At 36.9% G+C, this 18,134-nt stretch overlaps 1 protein-coding gene across 12 annotated transcripts in view; it reads right to left on the reverse strand.

The window, feature by feature from the left end:
• The window catches only part of NUP98 (nucleoporin 98 and 96 precursor), a 105,515-nt gene that overhangs the window by 63,159 nt on the left and 24,222 nt on the right, over positions 1-18,134 (reverse strand). For 7 of the 12 annotated variants that reach the window (XM_060105619.1, XM_060105622.1, XM_060105623.1 and 4 more), the window contains 4 exons: positions 15,668-15,805; positions 13,584-13,722; positions 7,239-7,331; positions 2,942-3,082 (listed from right to left, as the gene is read on the reverse strand). In XM_060105619.1, coding sequence (XP_059961602.1) covers positions 2,942-3,082; positions 7,239-7,331; positions 13,584-13,722; positions 15,668-15,805 — 511 coding nt within the window. The remainder of the gene's footprint in view (positions 1-2,941; positions 3,083-7,238; positions 7,332-13,583; positions 13,723-15,667; positions 15,806-18,134) is intronic. The other 5 variants (XM_060105629.1, XM_060105624.1, XM_060105625.1 and 2 more) reach the window with 4 other exon arrangements.

The raw sequence follows: 18,134 nt of genomic DNA on the forward strand, positions 1-18,134 counted from the left end.
TATAACAAATGCCTAGAAGAAAGAAATGGACAAGCAGGAGAGAGTAAACCATATCTTGGAGTACACTCAAGGGGGATTACAGCCAAAAGGGGGGACTATCTGCCTGAAGCACAGAAAGCTGAGAGATTCAAGAAGAGTAAATTTGATGAACTGAGACTGTGGAAGGAGAGAAGAACCAATGCAAAGCATATATACACAACAACTACTATACCCTGTCATCCTCCTAATCCCTGATGCTCAACAGATAAGTCAAAATATCAGATAGAGTTCCTCTGATGAAATCAAGTTAACAAGGGCAACAAGGGGACCTGTACCAGCCCAGAGCTAAGAATGTGATATTCTAACATTTAGAGGACCCTTGGCTAACAGCTGGTTCCTGGGCTACTTATCAAATGAAATCTACTGACGAAAAAGCTCTACCCAGATACACAAGTTGCCAGTGAGATTTTTATTATTTTATTCTTAAATATGACTGGAAAGCATCACTGAGTATTAAAGAATAGGATCAAAACAAAAATAATCCTGAAAATTTAAGGAACAGAAGAATTCTAAAAAATTTTTTAATGCCAATTAAATTCAGAGTTTCAAGAAAAAAACTGCATCTAAGAACTGGATGCTTAAAAAAAGGAACTTCCAGAGAATGAGAAAGACAATAAAAAAAATCCAAAAGGATGATTCAGAAGACAATTAAAAAAAAACTTCTAGAAAGTAGAAACATGGGTGAAAAAAATCAAATGTTAAGACAGTAAAGGTCTAGGAATTCCCTGGTGGTCCAGTGGTTAGGACTCGGCGCTCTCACTGCTGGGGCCCAGGGTTCAATCCCTGGTCAGGGAACTAAGATGCCGCATGCCTCGTGGCGTGGCCAAAAAAGAAAAAAGACAGAAAGGATCTAAGCAAATCACTGAAATTTCAGAACAAAGGGACAATCCTAAATGGTTGTGGGCCTAGGGGGAACAAGTCTCAAGAATCAGAAAGGCGGGCTTCCCTGGTGGCGCAGTGGTTGAGAGTCCACCTGCCAATGCAGGGAACACGGGTTCGTGCCCCGGTCCGGGAAGATCCCACATGCCGTGGAGCGGCTGGGCCCGTGAGCCATGGCCACTGAGCCTGCGTGTGCTCCGCAGCGGGAGAGGCCACAGCAGTGAGAGGCCTGCGTACCACAAAAAAAAAAAAAAAAAAAATCAGAAAGGCATTAGACTTCTTATCAGAAATGGTTAATCTAAGAAGTATCGTCAAAGTTCTGAGGGTGAAATATTTTCACACCAGATTCCATAACAGTAAAGTGTGTGGAACAAATGAAGATGTTTTCAGAACTGTAAGTAGTCAAAGTTTACCTTTCATATCCATGTTACTTGAAGACACATTCCAGAAAATTTAGGAAATAGATAAAGAGGAAAACCCTATATCCAGGACATAGCAGTCTCCACTGAGTAGACTTGAAGGGAATATACTAGAGCAATGCTGAAGACCTAGGGAGTAATCAGAGTTCATACTGCCGCAGGAGGACAGAGAGATCAAAGAATGAGGTATCCACGGTAAAAGAATTCTAATACTACCCTTAAGAATTTGGACTAGTGTTAAGAAGGTGATAAGGGCAGGTAATGTAATGCAAGGGAAAAAAATAATTAGAAGTTCCAGGCGAAAGAAAAAGCTGTATGAGAAAAATTACTTGATTAAGTAGCAATATTTTCACAGTTATAATAAAATGCTATGCTCATTTGAAACTTAAATTTTTCTTTCCCCAAAGGAAGAAGACAGTAATTATTAGGAGAGAGTACTTTTCAACTTTATCAATACAAAAATATAAAAAGGGCAAAGAAATGAGAGAAAAAGAAGGGTAAGGAAGAGCACTATTAGCCTCACTTGACCAAGGGGACTCAAGAAATACTATCTCCTAGTTGACAGAGTAAGAAAAAGTATGTAAGGACATGGCTTAAATTTGCAAAGTATGTAAGGACATGAAAATTTGCATGGCTTCTCAAAATGTGAAACATGGATCATGATAGTACAGGAGATGAATTTAATGGTACAGAGACTCACTCCTTCCTTCTCTCCTTCCATTCATCCATCTCAGTTACTCTATATCTGCCAGGTGACATCAGTTTTTTATTTTTGGTAAAACATAATTTTCTTAAAAAAAAAAGATAGATATTTAAGTTACAAAGTAAGTTAATTTTAAATTAGAAATAATAACAAAGGTGGCAGGCAGATATAACAAAAACTAGGAAGGGGTATTCAAACGAATGAAGTATGAAAAACACTTTAATAGATAAAACTAAACTTGTGGGGGACTTCCCTGGTGGCGCAGTGGATAAGACTCTGCGCTCCCAATGCAGGGGTCCTGGGTTCGATCCCTTGTCAGGAAACTAGATCTCACATGCATGCTGCAACTAAGAGTTTGCATGCCACAACTAAGGAGCTGGCAAGCCGCAACTAAGGAGCCTACGAGCCGCAACTAAGACCTTGCACAACCAAATAAATAATTTTTTAAAAAAGTCTCAAATCCAGCTACAACAACAACAAAAAAACCCCCCTAAACTTAGGGAATTTAGTAAACAGATATATTGGGAGAAGTGAATAAAAAACAGAGGTGATAACTGAGCTAAATTCTCATCTACCATTAACAAGTTAAATATTGATATATGTAGACTTAAGCAAAACACAGCAATATAAGCACATCATTTAGAGATATAAACTTACATGCCACATGAATTAAAAGCTGTAACAAAAGTGGTTTCTTTGCGGGAGTGAACCTAGGAGTGGGGAAACAGGGAAGGCCAGGACCTATTACAAGCCCTTCTGCACTACATGATTGTTTGATGACCTGTGTGTATATACCGCTTTGGTAGGGACGGGATAGGGTGGGGTGGAAAATCAAGTCAGCAAGTTTAAGTATTAGCAAGAAATAAACTGAGTAAAGGCTTCTAAAGTGACTGACACTTACCTACTGGGGCCTGGGGGGCTCCGAAGCCCAAAGTGGCTGTTGTAGTATTAAATCCAGGGGCCCCAAAGGCTCCTGTACCAAGAGGCCCTCCAATCTTAGGTTGGTTGTTCCCAAATAAAGATGCTTGTCCAGCACCAAGAGCTATGGAGACAAGAGGAAAGAAAAAGCGCCACAGAAGATCCTTTGGATGTTACGCCAGAGAGGTCAGTTACTTAAAAATGTAATACATTTGGAAACTTCATAATAACCTCATTTCAACAAAAAATCTAATACAGTAAATGCTAACTATATGCCAAGAACTGTTGAGTACATCATATATATCATAGGCAAAATACTTAACCTCTCTGTGCTTCAGTTTCCTCAACTATAACATGAGATAATAATACATAGCTTAGATATTTATCCTACGATTAAAATAAACACATATTAAGCACTGAAGAGGTCTGGTAGATACTAACATTCATTAAATGTTAACTACTATCATCTCATTTAAACTTCACAAGCCTGAAGCAGGAACTATTGTCCCTATTTTACAGAAGAGAAAATGGAGGGTTTAATAATTAGCTCAATGTCACAAATGTAGTAAGTGGTGAAACCAGAGTTCACACCTCGATGCATCTGACAATACAACCAGGGCTCTTAATTGCTACTCTATAGTAAAACAGATTTCTAAAGAATTTTAAAATTGTCAATTCTCCTTAAATTTCAACATCTGCAAATCAAAATACTCAACTGAACCAATTAAAACGTCACCTTTTTGACTAACATGCAAGTTATAGAAAACCAAATCCAATATATCTTCTTTGAAGAGCAAAAAGTAACACTTTCAAGTATACCATCTCATGGAAACTATTTCCAACAATTTTTTTTTTTGTTTTATAAAAAGCTGAATGCCTTGTGATGAGGTTACTAAACAGATTCAAGTTTCAGCCTAAATCTGTGGATGGAATAAGAACTTATCTTCACCAGGGAGAAGGCCGCTGAAGAAACCTGTAATGTTTTAAAGCTTAATGAATCTTGCTTATGGACTGTGTTGTTGGCAATGATTTTTAAAGTGTAAAGTGGGAAGAATTTAGTTTTTTTAGGATAAGTTATTGGCATAAATTAAAAACATTTTTCCATCCCTCCCCCCACCCCAAAGAAAAAGTTAATGGCAATTTGGAAGATCTGAAGTTCTTTTTAACATACCAATGCTTCTTGACAGAGATATGGTTTACCAGGAAAATCACTTCAAACATATAATACTTGGAGGTCAAAAATATCGAATGGAAACTGTCTTGAGATTGCAACCCAAAAAAAAGGATAGCAAGTTTACACTCAGAGAATGCATACAATATAAATTAATGAGGGTGACTCCTAAATGGACAAAGCATTCCTTAACTGTCCAACGCTCACTAATAATAATAAGATAACAATATAGCAATGGGATTATTTCACCTTAAAAAAACCAGGTTTGAAACAGGGAATAAAACTTCTTTTAAAGTTCCAACCCATTAGAAACTGGTGAAAATTCCAAGAAAAACTAAAATTATATTACTCCCTTTTAAAAAAAATTTGTTTATTTATTTTTGGCTGCATGGGTCTTCATTGCTGCGCGCGGGCTTTCTCTAGTTGTGGCAAGTGGGGGCTACTCTTCGTTGTGGTGCACAGGCTTCTCATTGCAGTGGCTCCTCTTGTCGTGGAGCACAGGCTCTAGGCACGCAGCCTTCAGTAGCTGTGACACGTAGGCTCAGTAGTTGTGGTTCGTGGGCTCTAGAGCGCAGGCTCCATAATTGTGGCGCACGGGCTTAGCTGCTCCGTGGCATGTGGGATCTTCCTGGACCAGGGCTCGAACCCGTGTCCCCTGTGTTGGCAGGCGGATTCTTAACCACTGCACCCCCAGGGAAGTCCCTATATTACTCCCTTAAAGGACATAGTTTACAGTAAAAATTTCAGGATTCTTCTTTTGCCCCCAGAGAACAAAACCTCCTTACCCCTAAACAAAGGCTTAGATGAAACCTGAATATATAAAATGGATAAAAATTTCTGTTCTGGATGGGTGTGTATTTGCATTAGCCCTGAAAGAAGAATCATGAAACAGTGTAAAAATCACTATATTTCATAACCTACAAAATAATAAAAACATGTATTTTATCCAGATCAGTCTTATATTATGCACAAATGGCTTTTTATACTTAGTGAAAGGACTTACACAAGTTGAGGGACATTCTTATGTATAATAATGTCAATTTATGAATTGTGTTATATTTACAGGTAGTTGCAGGAGTCATAAGGAAGATATCCTGGTGGCACCATGGTAACAGTGGTCCTAAAAACTCCAAGGATGCTCAAAGAATAAATAAAAATGGTTATACCTCATTGAGATTTTCTAATAAATGTTAGAATTTAATTTTATCTATGGTACCTATTAGCTTTGGGTAGATTTTTCTGTGTATATCTTAGTGTAACAAACGTTACTAGATGTACCCTTAAACTTATGACTTCATGGAAAATTTTAAGAACTAAAACTTCTTAGTATTGTTACTAAGTAACTACCAAGAAAATGGCATACTATTGATAGTGCTGACAGTTAATACCTGTGTGAAACAAGAAACTGATGCACCCATGATTTAATCATACACCAAAGGATAATATAAAACATTTTACACTAAGATTGGTCACTTAAATCTAGGTGTACAAAAAAGTTATGTATTTGTACACTTAAGGTTTCTACAGTCTGCTACTCATGAAGTACCCAAAGGCCTATGTTACATGCAAATGTACTTCTGTTGAGGTATGAGTTTGAATCTCTATCATTCAAACCAAGAACCTAGCTACGTAGGAATACCCTCTTAGCTAATGACCCCCTAAAACACAGTCCAAAGCTACAATGTTATCCTAATTGTGATACCATGAAACGCAGAATTCATTAATGTGGGTATTTATATCTGATAGTCTCCAGACACATTCCTCTCAGAGCCAAAAGTCTGCTTTAACAGACATGACCACCAAAGAATTTCAATAATGTGTACTTAGTGATTCACAATTCTCGTTTCCCTACATGATCTATTGCTGCTAAGGTGGGGGTGTAAAATTCTTTATTAATTGTATTTGGCTTTTAGTTTATATGGGCAAAGCATGAATGAGGATTATATAACAGCAGTGAAAATGAGATTCATTGTCTGTGAGGTACAGCTGTTCAAGGAAAACCGAATATATTCAAATAAATAAAGAGGTTGAGGTATTACATTATTGTGGAACAGAAGAAAACAGCATGAGGAAAAAAGTTATAGACCACTTTATAATCTTAGACTACAGAATAAAGCACTGCTAATCATAATCTGAAAGGCCCAGAAGCCAAAGAGAAGAGAATGACAACTCTGACCACATAAAAATAAAACTTGTACATTAAGATATCATAAAATTAAATGATAAACAAAGATTGAGTGGAAATATCTGGTAACAGACATTAGAGCAGCATCTTATCCCAGCTTAGGTTTATGGTTCATAAGCTGTCTAGCATCAAACTACCTTGAAAAAGACCACACCAAAGTTAATTTTCCTTCTGGGATTAGAAGAGAACATGATGTCAGATGTTATATTCTGCTTAAGTGTAAGGATCACATCGTACAAAAAACTACAGCTTTTTAGTTTTTATTTCTTGCAAAATATATGCAGTAGAATTTGAGTAAGCTCAAAGGCTCAAGAAGTTTACCATACAACCCAAAAGAGTTAATATCCACAATATATAAAGCGTTCTCAAAAATAAAGAGACAATGATCAACAATGATTATGAATAGAGAACTGAAAGATTCAAATGTCCAGTAAACATACACAAGGGTATCCTTCACTGGTAATCAGTGAAGTGTAAATCAGAACATACCAACTTCCACTGTCAGGCACACAAAGATGAAGAAGCCCAACAATATGGAAAGGGTATGAAAAAATGAGCACTTTTATAAAATATGAGCAAAAAAGAAAACTGGCATTCTTTTTGGAAGGCAAATTAAAAATTGGCAAGACTGACCAAAATTCAAAATATGTGTATCTTCTGACATAACACATTAAGTACTGAAAATCCCAGGTAGACCAGAACTATCAGAGGACAAACATTTGTACAAAAGGAACAGACAGCCTCTAAGATAAATGTGCCAGGTTTCAAAATCTGGTAAAGCATATGGGAATGTTTTCTAAATCCATTTGTGAAAATGAAAATCTAGGCTTCTTATTTCCATGTATATGATCAAACAGAGGTCTTAAGTTGCAGCAATTAGATTTAGTTTTATCACTTCCTAAATCTTATGGTACAGTTCCTTACCTGTTCCAAATCCTGCACCAAGCCCGGCTCCCAGAGTTCCAGGTCCTGGTTTACTTCCAAAAATGCTATTCCCACTGGTATTTGTGCCAAACCCTAGAAGGACAAAAGAATGAGTGGACTGTACATTAACACAACTCTCAATGTCCTGTACAAGGGAATTTAAAACAAAGCAGTCTGGCCCTAAGTTTTGCATCCCTTCATTTTTTGATATTTAGAAATCCTAAATGGTAGGCTAATTTAATTTTTAAGTTTAAGTAAGTATAAACAGATCCCACAGTCTTCCTATTTACTCAATTAATTTTAGACTTGAAATATCAATTCAATATAGGATAATACCCAATATTAAAGCAAAGTGATTGTGCTTGAGCTTGGGGAACATTCCCTTCGTAAGACTCAAAGCCTCCATTCTATGTTTCATGTTTAATTAGTAGAAGAAAAATTAACCCCCCCAAACTTTCACTAAAAAATAAGACAGTCAACAAAGACACTTCACTGAACCTAAAGGTTCTTGCTAAGAGAAGATTACCTATAAAAATCTTTACAGCAGCTTTTGTTTTGAACAGATGGACCTTGTATGAATAGTAATGTGTGGCTGATCACACATGAGGAGCTTTAATGGAGTCAGACTCAATCAGCTCATAGGAGCATTCGAAGACTCAGCTAGTTGACATTAAAAAGAGAAGATAATCTATGAATAACCTTTCTTGAATTGAATTGTTTCATTATCGGAGATGATGGAGAGTTGAACAAACCATCCTTTTTCACTATGACCCAAAATTTAGAGAAAACCCTGTGATTCCCCTCTAAAATCCACAAGTCTCCCCACAAAGACACCTACACATCACATTACTGCTATTATTTCTCTTTTGTTCAGATGTGTGCAGTTTCTGTACTCCTTTTGGAGCTAAATATCAACAAATGATAATGAACATATCATTAATCTCTTTTGATAAGAGGAAAAAAACCCCAATCACTGGCCAGCAAATCCTGTTTGTGGTACACCTGAAGTCTTTTAAAAAGGTATCATGGAGGTGAACAAGTTCAACATAACAGAATAAAGGAAGTGTCTTGGAATATATGTCAGTGTCACCAACTAAGATTATACTTTGTCATGCCAATATTTGAATTTATATCTGAATGAAAAATGTCAAGAACAAAAGTTAAAGAATTAAACAGTTTGAAAACATATTTCTAATGTCATTTAAAAATCCAAGCAAGTAACCTGACTTACTTTCAATACATTTAATTCATGCATTAAGTCTTTTCTTCAATTCTCCTAACAGCTATACCACAAAAAGGGAGTACTGCCCACTCAAGCACAATCAACTTCCTTTAAAGAAAATAAAACCAAAAAACAAAAAACCCAGAAAATGTACTTGGAGATGTTGTCTTTCTGAGTTAAAATTTAACCAAAAAGGACCTTCCAACCCCATAAACAGCAGAAAACAAGATACTAGTGAACTACCTCAAACCCACAGGAGGGAAGTAAGTCCCAACTTACACTGTTTATACCACACATTTCCACAGATTCTTACTGACAAAAGTTTATCAACTCTGTTATTTCAGAACAACTTTAAAGTAAAATTAAGAACAATTAATTGATTAACAGTCAATAATTTATGACAAAGGAGCCAAGAACATACAATGCAGAATGGACAGTCTCTTCAATAAATGGTGTTGGGAAAACTGGACAACCACATGTAAAAGAATAAAACTGGACCATTATCTTACAACATAAACAAAATGGATTAAAGACTTGAATATAAGATCTGAAATCATGAAACTCCTAGAAGGAAACAAAGGGGTAAGCGAGAAAAAAAAATTTCTATCTATATATTATGACAGATGTTACTTAGACTTATTGTGGTAATCATCTCACAATATATCAAATATTGGACCATTACATTGTATTGGGTGGGCCAAAAAGTGCCTTCAGTTTTTTTTTTGTGGTACGTGGGCCTCTCACTGTTGTGGCCTCTCCCGTTGCGGAGCACAGGCTCCTGACGCGCAGGCTCAGTGGCCATGGCTCACAGGCCCAGCCGCTCTGCGGCATGTGGGATCTTCCCGGACCGGGGCACAAACCCGTGTCCCCTGCATCGGCAGGCGGACTCTCAACCACAGCGCCACCAGGGAAGCCCCCCTTCAGTTTTTTAAGTACAAAAAAAGACATATTTTTCATTTTTACCAAGAACTTTACTGAACAACATATTCACCCTTTTGTTCTGCTACCTTCTGACATTTTCCAGCCAACTTCATAATTCTATCTTCCCAAAACTTTTTATCTTTTTGAGCAAAGAACTGTTCCAGGTGCCTTTTACAGTCTTCCAGGGAATTGAATTTTTTTTCCATTAAGAGAATTTTGTAGAGACCGAAATAAATGGAAATCTGAAGGTACAATGTCTGGTGAATACGGTGGATGAATCAGAACTTCCCAGCCAAGCTTTAACAGTTTTTGCTTGGTCATCAAAGAAACATGTGGTCTTGCGTTATCCTGATGGAAGATGATGCATTTTCTGTTGACTAATTCTGGACGCTTGTCAAGTGCCGCTTTCAGTTGGTCTAACTGGGAGCAGTGCTTATTGGAATTAATTGTTTGGTTTTCCGGAAGGAGCTCATAATAGAGGACTCCCTTCCAATCCCACCATATGTACAACATCACCTTCTCTGGATAAAGACCGGCCTTTGGTGTGGTTGGTGGTGGTTCATTTCACTTGCCCCAGGATCTCTTCCGTTCCACATTGTTGTACAGTATCCACTTTTCATTGCCCATCACAATTTGTTTTAAAAACGCAATGTTTTCATTACATTTCAGTAGAGAATCGCACGTGGAAATACGGTCAAGAAGGTTTTTTTCATTTAACTTATGTGGAACTCAAACATCAAAGCGATGAACATAACCAAGCTGGTGTAAGTGATTTTCAGAGCTCGATTTTGGTATTTTGAGGATGTCAGCTATCTCCCGCGTGGTTTAATGTTTACTGTTCTCAATTATTGTTTCAATTTGATTGCTATCAACTTCAACTGGTCTACCCAACCGTGGAGCATTGTCCAGTGAGAAATCTCCAGCATGAAACTTCGCGAACCACTTTTGACACACTGATCAGTCACAGCACCTTCTCCATACACTGCACAAATTTTTTTGTGCGTTTCAGTTGCGTTTTTACCTTTCTTGAAATAATAAAGAATATGCCAAAAATGTTTTCTTCCATCTTCAATATTAAAATTGCTACACAAAAATTCACCAATTTTGATAAGTCTTTTTTCAAATGCATGCTGTCACATACAATCTAACAAAATTGTTTTAAATGAAGTTAAAGACAACTAAGTGCTATTAGAGCCATCTTACGAAAAACGAACTTTTTGGCCCACCCAATACATCTGAAATATAATGTTACATGTCAATTATATCTCAATTAAAAAAAAAACGCTTAAAATATCAGATGTCTATGTACACAAAGAGCTCAACTCTCCCCTTAACCATGTAGCATGAGGAACCAATAATTTATTACCAAGTACCATCTTATCAATACCCAAAAGATCTTGAACCTCTTTAAACTGCTCCTCACAAGTGTTGACATCCTGCTTGTAATTTCTCTCCTGAAACAATTCTATTCATTCACTTAACCTTAAACTAGTCCCTGTTAGGAATAATTACTAAGAAAATTAACTGATGACTCTAAAGAATGACTTAAGGATGTGGCAACATCAATTGTAGATGAACCTTTTCACTCTGTGGATTAATCACCATCATAACGAAACAATCCCATACTGGATAACGTGCAACCAACAATGATATGATACTACAAATCTTTGTGTAACCTTATTCCATTTCCAGATTTGTTATATGACTCATTTCCAAATCAGAAGATCATCTCTGCCCACAACAACAAAGTTGACAGCTTCCCAAGACAAAAGGAACATCAAAGAAAGTCTTAGTTAGATCTGGATCTCACTGGGGTGGTAATGGAATGACAAGCTCACCCAAGAGTAAAACAAAACTTGCCACCCTGCAACCCCTACTTGTATAGGGAATCTTTCCTCTCAGAGCCCCACTTATTCATTAATAAACTTTTAGTGAGCACCTAGTCTATGCCAGGTACTAGGTCAACATTAGGATTTAAAAACAAAAGACAATTCAAATTCAGCACATAAGTAGTGAGACATATCAAATAAAGATGAGAGTTTTCATTTTCAGATCAACAGCCTACATAAACACCTTGTCAGATAGAAAATATATTTAATTCTGAACGTGAAGTATGCTATCAAAAAACATGCATTTTCTTTCTTTTTTCTTTCTTTTTTTTTTTTGTGGTACGCAGGCCTCTCACTGTTGTGGCCTCTCCCGTTGCGGAGCACAGGCTCCGGACGCGCAGGCTCAGCGGCCATGGCTCACGGGCCCAGCCGCTCCGCGGCATGTGGGATCTTCCTGGACCGGGGCACGAACCCGTGACCCCTGCATTGGCAGGCGGACTCAACCACTGCGCCACCAGGGAAGCCCTACATGCATTTTCAAAGGGAGTAAAATTACTTCCTAAAGGGCAGAAAAAAGAGATATAAGATTGTTTATGGCCTTCCAAAGGTCCACAGTACATAAACAGACACAGTATATATGTGGTATTAAAATCTCATGGGGTGAGAAGATAATTTTTAAGAGGAAAAAGGTCTACAAAGTCTCTCTGGGGAAGAGGGAGTGACTGATTAAAAAAAAAAGGGCTGAAAAACACTGATTTAACCCTTAAGTATCTTTCCCATCTTACTTAATAGATAAGAAACAAATACACAAAATTTGATATTCATGCTAACCAAGTCCACTGCCTCAAAACCATTCCTTCATCAAGTACAGCCAAAAAGAATTATAGGTAGAATGATAATCATTACTAGGAGTGAATGAACAACCCAACAAAAGGGGTTATAAAACTCAAATCAAAACATTAATTTAGGAATTGGTACCTGACAAGGACCTATCTCTCTCCTTCACATAGTTCATATTTCCATGAACACATATAACTTTCCAATGGATGCTTAATGTAGCCTCTTTCTCCAGTACACGATCATTAAAAAACCCGCTGAAGGGCTGCTCTGGTGGTGCAGCAGTTAAGAATCCACCTGCCAATGCAGGGGACACGGGTTCGAGCCCTGGTCCAGGAAGATCCCACATGCCACGGAGCAACTAAGCCCGTGTGCCACAACTACTGAGCCTGCGCTCTAGAGCCCGTGAGCCTCAACTACTGAAGCCTGCAGGCCTAGAGCCCATGCTCCACAACAAGAGAAGCCACCACAATGAGAAGCCCACGCACCGCAAGGAAGAGTAGCCCCTGCTCGCCACAGTTAGAGAAAGCCCGTGTGCAGCAACAAAGACCCAACTCAGCCAAAAATAAATAAAATAAATAAATTTATTAAAAAAAAAAACTCACTGAAAAACTGTAACTGCTGACTTATGGCAAATGACCATATGTTTGTACTCATCTCCCACTAGATATCCAGAGCCTAATGTTGCATCTGGCACATGAAATCCTTAAAACGAATATTTCAACCACTATTTCCCTTGGTAATGAAATGAACTTTTCATATATATGAAAAGTTTATCTCAAAATATGTTGAATTTGTTTGAAAACTTAATTAGGTAGCTATAAAAGACAGTTAAAATAATAAGAATTAATGTTTCTATTAAACGAATTTAAAATTTTCCAGCATATCTCTGAAAAGTAGTATAAGGTTTTTCTGTTATTCAATCTTACATATATTTCCCAAATTTCTTCCAATGAACATGTATTCAAAAATACACACAGCTATAGGAAAACTAATGAACAATCCCCCAAATCAGAGGCTTCAACTTCCAATGAGAATCATTAAATCTCAAAAAAACAACAAAACAGAACACAAAACAACAACAGAAAGTTAAAAAAAGAATCATCTAATCTCATCTGTTTACTACTTCCCTGCTTGAAACCTGGCCTAACAGAATGCGTTATCTAAAGCAAATGTGTTTTACTTATTGTTTCTCAATTATTGGTGAGGTAATCCAAAGAAAATGATTCCTTATTTTGAAAAAAATCTACCTCCATTAGAGAACCAACATTCTGCACAGTACTGCTACTGCATGTGCTGAATGCCCCATTTTATCCAAAGCAGGGAGTCAAGAGAATATAAATTAGTTAAGGCAATTTACATACATCTCTTCCAGGCATCTCAACCCAAGTCCTTGATTTCCCTTTCCCTCTGGAACCTCATATCAAGCCACAGCTTACCTGAGAATTTTAAAATATTCCCAATAATATGAATCAGGAGAATGTGTGGTATAGTCAGTATAACTTTAAGAGAGTCAAACCTGCTTTTTATATGTACCAAAATTGGAAGTGTTTGTATTGGTTCCTAAAGTCAGGGTTGGTTTGTTACCAAAGAGCCCGCCACTGGTTGTACCAAACGAAGGAGCACTGGTTGTGCTGGTTCCAAATGTAGTAAGCTTGTTATTGCCAAACAGGGTCTAAAAAGAACACAACACAGGAAAATATTAAGTAGTATAAAGATACACTCCAAACAGGAAACAGAGGTTACCTTAGGTACACTGGATTGAGTGTGTGGTAAGGGAGAGAACATGTCATAATTTTTATAAAAAAGGTATAAAGAAGGATGAATAAGTATCAGAAAAACATACTAATCTGAGCAAGATTAACAAGACAGAATGCTCCTGGCTTGAGAAGTTAATGGTAACCCCTCATCAAACATAATATTTCAGTGAGACAAAGAAAAAAAACAACAACAACAAGGCAATCAACTATTTTTTACCTGGTAACAGAAACATTATCATGTATTTAATGTGCCAGTAGAAAGAGTTACAGTAAAAAGTTTAAACATGCTACAACATGGATGAAACTTCAAAACATTATGCTCAGTAAAAGAAGTCAGTCACAAAAGATGTGACTCCATTTATATGAAATGTCCAGAATAGGTAAATCCATAGACAGCAGGCCTGAAGTGACTTGGGGGAAATGAGAAGTGACTATTAATGGGGATGACGTTTCTTTTTAGGGTGACAAATATGTTCTAAAATTGACTATGGTGATAGCTGCACTACCTGTGAATATGCTAAAAACCACTGAATTTTAAACTTTAAAAGGGTGAATTGCATGGCAAATGGATTATATCCCAATAAAGTTGTTAAAAAATAACTTTCTGAAGCATTAATTTTCTCAATTTCTCACCTCAAATAAGAAATAATAGATTTCAATCTCCATGAAAACAACCACATGATTTGGTGACTTTTCCTTTTTTTTTTAAACTGAAGTTCAAAGCTTGTTATAATGGGTACATAATACAGACATATAGTTTCTCTAAGTGGTATCTACTATTGTTTTTTAGGTCAAGTGTATTCCTATATAGTAATTTTTTACTTAAATGACTTAACAAGGAAAAAAAATTCAGTTAAGCCTCCAGTGGCATGAAGACCTTCAGAATACCAACAATTTTAACAACTTGATCACCACCAAAAATATTTAATTAACAAATACGATACCAACTTATCACCCAAAATAGAAGTTAGAAATAGGAATTTAAAATTACTTGATTTGGGGCTTCCCTGGTGGTGCAGTGGTTAAGAATCTGCCTGCCAGTGCAGGGGACCTGGGTTTGAGCCCTGGGCCAGGAAGATCCTACATGCCACGAAGCAACAAAGCCCGTGCGCCACAACTACTGAGTCTGAGCTCTAGAGCCCACGAGCCACAACTACTGAAGCCTGCGTGCCACAACTACTGAAGCCCACATGCCTAGAGCCCGTGCTCCACAACAAGAGAAGCCACCACAATGAGAAGCCTGTGCACCACAACGAAGAGTAGCCCCCTCTCCTCGCAACTAGAGAAAGACCACGCGCAGCGGCGAAAGCCCAATGCAGCCATAAGTAAAAAAATATTTATTTATTTAAAAACAAAAAACAAAACTGATTTTAAGAGCAAAAGCACCTCAACTTAAACTCAACAATTTAACGGGAGTGAAATTTTACTAAAAGAAGTAAACTCCACACAAGTATTGAAACAAACAAGTTTTAAAAAGAACTTACTTTTTGAAAATAAACCTATTATAAGTTGCCTATTTTTAAGTTACCAAATAGCTTTCAGTTACTATCAGTATCAAATCATACACTATAACCCAAAAAAATACTTGCAGACTTTTCTTTCATTTTTTTTTAAATTCAGCATTCCTTTTTATTTTTCTTTTTTTTTTAATTAATTAATTTATTTTTTTGGCTGCGTTGCGTGGCTTGTAGGATCTTAGTTCCCTGACCAGGGATTGAACCCAGGCCCATGGCAGTGAAAGCACTGGGTATTAACCACTGGACCACCAGGGAATTCCCCAAAAGACAGATTTTTTTTCTTAGAAATTCCTTTAACAGATTTATACACATCTTCAAGTTACAGTTAACTGCAAAAACCTACCGAACCAACAGCACCAAATCCAGTACTGGTCTGCCCAAAGAGACCTGTTCCTGTTCCAAATGCTGTCCCAGTGCTGGTGTTTGTAGCTGTCCCAAAAAGACCTCCCGGCTGTGAGGCTTGGGTTACTCCAAATAAACCCTGTAAAAGGTAATCTAGATTACAAGAAAACCTACAATAGTCAGTTGTCTTTAAAAGTCTTAGATTATTAATAATAGTTGCCATTTTTTTAAGTTTATGTGACAGACATTATGCTAAATACATAGAACATTTTTTTTCTTCACAACAACCCTGAAAAGCAGGGCCCTTTTCCAAAAGAAAATAAGGCTCAGAACAGTTAAAAACTTGCCCAAGATGTCACAGCCCCTAAGTGGCAGGACCAGAAATTCCTATCTGTATCTAAGCCTGATGAGCAACACAGTCCTGGACAGCTATAAAGACTTAGTATACTAACTCTTGTGCTCTAAGAGATAACAGGGTTGCCACACAGAAAACAAAATGCCATGACAGGGTGCTTCATTTTCAGTTATGCCAAAAGAACGTATTAATACTGAGCTGGGGAATGGACTTTGAATCAAATAGCTGAAAATAATTGGCTGAAAATAATCAAGTTAATCTGGACAAAGGCAGTAGTGTAATGTTAAGTCTTCATTTGTTATGAGAAGCTCACAATTTCAAATAAGCAAAGTTTGTATCATCCAATGTTTAAAGATTTTTTTATGCATTAGTCAACAAAAGAAAAATATTGCATTAATGGGCTATAGCTGAATTGAGAATTCAACGTAGTGTTTTAAACAGCTTTATTGAGATATAATTCACATACCATAAAGTTTACCTATTTAAAGTGGACTATTCAGTGGGTTTTTTCTATGTTCAGTGCTATGCAACCATCCCCACTCTAAATTCAGAAAATTTTGATCACTCTAAAAAGAAACCCTGGACCCATTAGCAGTCACTCCCCATTCCTAGGCAACCAACCACTAATCTACTTTCTGTTTCCATAGATTTGTCCATTCTGAACATTTCATATGAATGGAATCATACAAAACGTGGTCTTTTGTGAATGGCTTCTTTCACTTAGCATGCTTAAAAGGTCCCTCCTTGTTGTAGCATGTATCAGTACTTCATTCCATTTTAACGGCTGAATAATAGTCCACTGTATGGATATACTGCATTTGTTTATCCCTTCATCACTGATGGACATTTGGGTTGTTTCCACCTTTTAGTTATTATGATCAGTTGTATACAAGTTCTCGTGTTTTCATTTCTCTTGGGGGAAATACCAAGGTGCGCAACTGCTGGGTCATATGTTAACTCTACATTTAGCATTTTGAGGCATCGCCAAATTTTTCCAAAGTGGCTGCACTATTTTATATTCCAAACAGCAATGCATGAGGGTTCCAATTTCTCCAAATTCTTGAAAACATTCATTATCATTGTCTCTCTTTTTGTTTATAGCCTTCCTAGTGTGGATATGAAGTGATATCTCACTGTGGTTTTGAAATGCAGTTTCCCTGATGCCTACTGATATTGAGTACCTTTTCATGTGCTTATTAGTCATTTATCTTCTTTAGAAAAATGTCTATTCAAGTCTTTAGCCCACTTTTTAATGGGCTGTCTTATTATTGAATTATAAGAGTTCTTAATTGTTTGGACACAAGTCCTTTGTGAGATACATGACTTGAAAATATTTTCTCCCATTTGCAGGTATTCTTTTTGCTTTCTTGATGGTATTTCCTTTGACCCACCAAAGTTTTTAACTTTGAAGAAGCCCAATCTACTTTTCCCTTTTGCTGCTTTTGCTTTTGGTGTACTATCTAACAGATCATTGCCTAACTCCTTTTCTTCTATGAGTTTTATAGTTTTCGCTCTTACATTTGATCCATTTTAAGCTAACTTTTATAGTTACCACAATTGTATAAAGAAAAGGTCCAACCTCGTGCTTTTGCATGTGGAAAACCATTATCCCAGCACTCTTTGTTGAAAGATTCCCTCCATAGTGAACTGTTTTAGTACTCTTGTTGAAAATCAATTAACCATGAGGACTTGTTTCTGGACTCTCAATTCTAGTCCTCTGATTTTATATGTCTAGCCTTATGCCAGTATTACACTGTCTTCATCACCCCAGCTTTCTTTTCTTTCAAGACTGTTTTGGCTATTCTGAGTTCCCTTCTATTCCTTTTTGAGTGTTTTTATTATGAAAGGTTGTCAAATGTCTTTTCTCTACCTACTGAGGTGACAATATGGCTTTTGTATTTTATTCTACTTTATGGTTTATTACATTAATATGAAAATATGTTGACCCAACCTTCCTAGGATAAATCCCACTTGGTCACAGTGTATAATCCTTTTTATATGTTGTTGAATTCAGTTTGCCAGTATTTTGAAGATTTTTGTGTCTACCTGTACTTTTTTTTTTTTAAATCAGGCAAAGTATCTCTAATTTTAAAACCAGGTATATCCCAAGGAT

This window comes from Mesoplodon densirostris, chromosome 7, assembly GCF_025265405.1.
Source record: "Mesoplodon densirostris isolate mMesDen1 chromosome 7, mMesDen1 primary haplotype, whole genome shotgun sequence".
NCBI lineage: Eukaryota > Metazoa > Chordata > Mammalia > Artiodactyla > Ziphiidae > Mesoplodon > Mesoplodon densirostris.